General features: G+C 41.3%; 1 protein-coding gene across 5 annotated transcripts in view; it reads left to right on the plus strand.

Moving 5' to 3' along the window:
* prr12b (proline rich 12b) overlaps nucleotides 1–5,405 on the plus strand; it is a 111,825-nt gene that overhangs the window by 79,443 nt on the left and 26,977 nt on the right. The window contains exon 11 of one of the 5 annotated variants that reach the window (XM_050070226.1): nucleotides 1,202–1,443. The exons of the other annotated variants lie outside the window; for them this stretch is intronic. Coding sequence (XP_049926183.1) covers nucleotides 1,202–1,277 — 76 coding nt within the window. The 3' untranslated portion in view covers nucleotides 1,278–1,443. Of the gene's footprint in view, nucleotides 1–1,201; nucleotides 1,444–5,405 lie in introns of those variants that run through there. 5 annotated transcript variants of the gene reach the window in all.

Here is a 5,405-nt window from a genome sequence, read left to right on the forward strand (position 1 = left end):
CATCCAGAATGGCCGAGTTAGCAAGATGCAGTAATAGAATACGAGAGAGAGAGAGAGAAGGAGAGAAGGTGCCCGGTGTATTATAGGGGGGTCCTCCGGCAGACTAGGCCTAAGTCAGCCTAACTAGGGGCTGGTACAGGGCAAGCCTGAGCCAGCCCTAACTATAAGCTTAAACTATAAACAACAGTTTGAACCTCTAGAAAAACAGCTTCACTGTTGCAGTCTTGAAGCTTCACTTCAAGATCAGTTCTTTGTTTGAAATCCAGACCCTTTTGAACATAGAGAGAAACTCCACCACCTCTACTTCCTCTACATCTATGTGTGGCTGTATAGTCAGCGATTTCAAATATCGAGTTAATATCCTCTGTAAGCCATGTTTTAGTTAATGCAATAATTGAAAAGACATGGTTCAATGATGAGAGATAATGATAAAAATTGTCTTAGTTTTTAGAAAGACTTCTTATATTCAGATGTAGAGTAGAAAAGATGTTGGACTCATTATATGTTGAAATAAAAAAATTAAAATGATTTTCAGAAAAATAATCACATGAAGATGGACAATGAACAATATCATGCGAGTCAACATTTGTAGATACATTATTTAAAGACAAAAATAAATCAGGATTAAATGAATTATTATAGAAGTTGTCATCATTTTGGAGCTGCAGTGAATGAAAATCATTATTAATTAATACATTAGACTGGGCATTACCAGTAGTAAGATTATAACATGAGATAATTCCCCTTTCAGGATGTAAACATTGGGCTTGTTTAGACATAGGATATCAAGAACAAATGGATACATGGTTTACAAAGCCTTGGGTGACAGTTTACTACTTCTACTTATTAGAGCTATTTTGCTGATCTCTCCTGGGTTGCACGATGAGTCTATCATATTTCAGATAGGCCCATTCTCCCCTTGCTCTTGCAGCTCTCATCTCAGGTAGCAGTTCTTTGCGTTTTTGGCGCACAGAATCTGAGAAATCTTCATTCATATAAATGCTGGTACCCTTTAGATAGTTAGCTTTTGAAAGTATTGCCTGTCTATTTTTATACCTGAATAACTTCACTATCATAGGTCTTGGCCTTTTGCCATCACCGTCGGCCGATGGCCTTCCAATACGGTGTGCTCTTTCTATTTCTATATGTTTTTGATCGATTTTCATTTTTTCACTTAAAATTTCTCTAAATTTCTTTTCAGAGTCAGACCAACTTTCATCAGGAGATTCTGGAATACCGTCGATGACAATATTGTTTCTTCTAGACTGATTTTCTAGATACTCAACTTTGTCCAGCCAGCGTTTGTTATCAGCTTGAAGAGCCTCAGTGTTGGATTGAAGGTGTTTAATAGCACCAGTGGTCACAGATTTAAGAGTGGCCTTCAGCTCATCCACTTCCCTTTGAGAGTATTCAAGGCTCCTTTTGACCTCCTGCATTTCTCTAGACAACTCATCATAACGCTTATTGCTTAAGTCAATCATTTGCACAAAGCCCTTGAAACTGTTCTCTTGTTGCGTGATAAGGTCTTTATAGTAGGACTTTTGCTGGTCCAAAAGCTCACGAACAACTGAGAGAGAAATGAGGTCTTCACTTTTCTTAGGTGGCATTTTAATAGATTAAAAATAGATCAGTAGTGGATTAAAAGCAAACCTTCCACTGCAGCAGTTACCCGAGCCAGATGGTAGCAGGGGCTGCGTAGTAGCCTGGGCCTGTTGATGACCTGGTGGCTTGAAGCTAGCTTGAAGCTAAGCTGGAGGTAGCCTTGGCTTGCTGATAGCCTGAAAGCCTGGTGGAAGCCTGGGCCTGGTGGTAGCCTGTTAGCCTGGAGGGAGCCTGGGATAGCTGGTCGCCTGGAGGCCTGGAGAAAGCCTGATCCTGTGAGTAGCCTGGAGGCCTGGTGGTGGCCTAGGCCTGCTGGTATTCTGGAGCCCTGGTGGAAGCCTGGGCCTGTTGGTATCCTGGAGTCCTGGTGGAAGCCTGGACCTATTAGTATCCTGGAGGCCTGGTGGAAGCCTGGGCCTGTTGGTATCCTGGAGGCCTGGAGGGAGCCTAGGCCTGCTGGTAGCCTGGAGGCCTGGTGTAAATCTGGGCCTAGTGGTAGCCAGGAGGCCTGGTGGAAGCCTGGGCCTGCTGGTAGCCTGGAGGCCTGGTGGTAGCCTAGAGGTCTGGTGGAAGCCTGGGCCTGGTGGTAGCCTGGAGGTCAAATTACAGTTCGTCACTCACACGTATCACAATGCAACAAAGTAATCGTACAAAAAGACACGAGACATAGACACGAGTCAACGCCTAACTTCAGTGTATAAAATAAATAACATTACAGGACACTCTATAACATATACTGCACCGCCCCACTAAAAGTGCATTAGTCCTCAAACACAGATAAATGCACTGACTGTGACTGTATTGCACAGAATTAATTAAAAATTTACAATGATAAAAGAAAAGAAATGGAACAGTAACTACTGTCCTAGCAGCTCATTCTCCTAAAAACAGAAAATAAAACCATAAAAACAAATAAAAATGATACAATAGCACCACCATGTTTAAAACATGTTAAAACATAACAGAAGAAAAAGATAAAAGTAATAAAAGCAATCGATAATTGCACACCAAAGGAAGACAAAAAGGCAGAGGGCACAATCCCTCAAAAGAAAAGAGAAAAAAGAAAACGTTAACGTATAGCAGGTTGTTTGTTCAGAAGAGCAATGGAGCAGTGGATGTCCCATGCAGCTGATGATTTGAAAGACATTTGTACTGAATTAAATCTCATCCAAATAATCATAGAGTCGACTCGACCACTTATGAAAATTCAGTCATTCCTCCCTGCTAGATCTCATTCTTACAAATAGGCCACATCATTACACACATAGTTGTGTGTTCCCTATTGATTTTAGCAACCACTGTCCAATGGGCTGCATTAGCAATTGTAAAACAAAAAGAACTGGACCACAGTATATCCATAAGAGGTCAATTTAAAAACTTGGTTGAACAGGCTTTCTCACATGACCTACATGTCAGTGACCTCTCTCTCATAAGTCTCATCCCAGATGCTGACCTGGCACTGCAATACTTTCTGTCTGTTTTTAACTCCTTAGTGGATAAACACACACCAGTTAGGAGACTGAGGATTAAAAACGGATGTAACCCTTGGTTTAATCATGATTTAGGTGAGTTTATTTCACAAAGAAATAAAGCTTGGGCACAGGCTAGATCCACTGGTAGTGCTGTGGACTGGCAAACATTCAGACATCTTAGGAACAAGTGTACTTATGGTTAAAAACGCTAAATTGGACTTACTGTTTAAAAAAATCTGTCTGACTGTGGTTACAGCTCCGCAAAATTCTGGGAAGTAGTTAAATCTCTAAAAGGCATTATTTCATCCCCCCTCCCTCAACAAATTGTGATGGACTCTAGGGTTGTGAATGACAAAAAGATAATTTGTAATGCGTTTAATGATCATTTTATCAAATCTGGCTCTCTGTTTGAACAGCTAAATTGCATATATGACGAACCAGAGCCTCATGATAATGTCTCTACTCTGCCAGGGAAAGAGGGGGTCTTACTTTCAGGTAATGTTTCTTTCTTATTTAGACCGCTTGACCATTTTCAAGTCTATCGTGCTTTGTGTAATTCCAAGTGCATGAAAAGCTCCTTGGGCACAGACCAGTCAGATCCCTGTCTCTTAAAGCTTGCTGCCGCCATCACTGTGGTGCCTTTTTATTTTATTTTCAATTCAACGCTCAGCTCTGGTTCACTTCCAAAAGTCTGGAAGTCAGCCCTAGTGACTCCTCTAGATAAGGGAGGAGACACTAATGATCTAAATAGCTGTAGGCCTATCTCAAAAGTATCATGCTTAGCTAAAGTGTTGGAAACTTTTGTAAATCAACAGCTCTGTATTTTTCTGTCTGCAAATGCTATTTTAAGTCCCTGTCAGTCTGGGTTCAGATCCGACCATAGCACCATTACAGCAGCAGCTGTGGTTCTAAATGATATAACTTCAGCCCTAGATCGTAGGAGACACTGTGCGGCCCTATTTATAGACTTATCAAAGGCTTGTGATACTGTTGATCACATACTGCTTCTGGATAAATTGGCCTTGCTTGGTTTTGATGAAGCATCCTTTAAATGGTTTCAGAATTACCTCACTGATAGAGCCCAGTGTATAAATGCTGCACTGTATTCGGAGTTTTTAAGATTAGAAAATGGCGTGCCACAAGGGTCAGTTTTAGGCACGTTGTTGTTCACTTTGTACAGAAATGATATCTGCGCCTCTGTTGAAAACTGTAAAGCACATTTTTATGCACTATTATTACGCGAGAGGAAGCTGTATCAAACCTTCAGTGTGCATTTGACTAAGTGCAGAAATCCTTAAAAAGTCTTAGACTGATTTTAAATGAAACCAAAACTTCATTCATGTTATTCACAAGGTCAAGGAAGTGTGATCTTGACGCCTTTTCCATCCGTTAGCTTGATGGCACCCATATTGAACTTGTTACAGATTACAAATACCTTGGCATCTGGCTAGATGACACGCTTTCATTTGAAACACGTGGTTGAGCTCACAAAGAAAGTGAGAATTAAATTGGGTGCATTGTACCGATTAAGGTCATGTTTCTCTTTAGAGAATAGAAGGACAATTATTCAATCAACTATCATGTCACTCTTAGGGCCGTTTCATAGTCAATGCAAAGGCACACAGATGCGAACGCATTGGGGTGCATCCAGACGCTATGGCGCCATGATGCGTGCTTGCGTCTCGAAATGTGTTGTCCATTTTTTTGATACGGGAAGCAGGGTCGCAGGAGGTAATACCATGCGTTGCCAGCGGGGGTGATAATGCAAGCGACGTACTTGAAATTAACCACTTTTTGTTTTTCACAGAAGAAGCAGGTATGAAATATGGCGGGCGGGGAGGAAAAACTTTGCGAACTCGTACAGGCACACCCCGATTTATATGACAGTTCTAGTGCCCTGCACTCTAATAAAATAGCAGTAGAAAGTCACCGCCAGCCTTTGAGAAGCTCCGATAGGATTCCGATGGTTTCCCAGGGTCTCCGGGAGAAAGCGGGCCACTCAAGCCAGGAGATCGTCAAATGTTGGCGCAGGTATAGGGCGCGCAAGAGAGACAGACTCTCTATTCTCATCTCTGCTGCAATTCAGAGGACGGACATACCACCTTCTAGGCCTATCCTTACGTTTTGCGTGATTTTTTTGCTGCCTCCGATTCAAAAGTAGCATCAGAATGCATTCCTCTTCAGTAGCCATTTTATAAAACACATTTGATACATGTGTATCAAATATGAATATAAGTTTAAGTGTAAGTTTAAGTTTATTTACTTTATTAATCCCCCTGAGGGGAAATTCAATGTTTTCACTCTTCAATCAATCAATCAATCAATTTTATT

This window comes from Epinephelus moara, chromosome 18 (genome assembly GCF_006386435.1).
Source record: "Epinephelus moara isolate mb chromosome 18, YSFRI_EMoa_1.0, whole genome shotgun sequence".
Lineage (NCBI taxonomy): Eukaryota > Metazoa > Chordata > Actinopteri > Perciformes > Serranidae > Epinephelus > Epinephelus moara.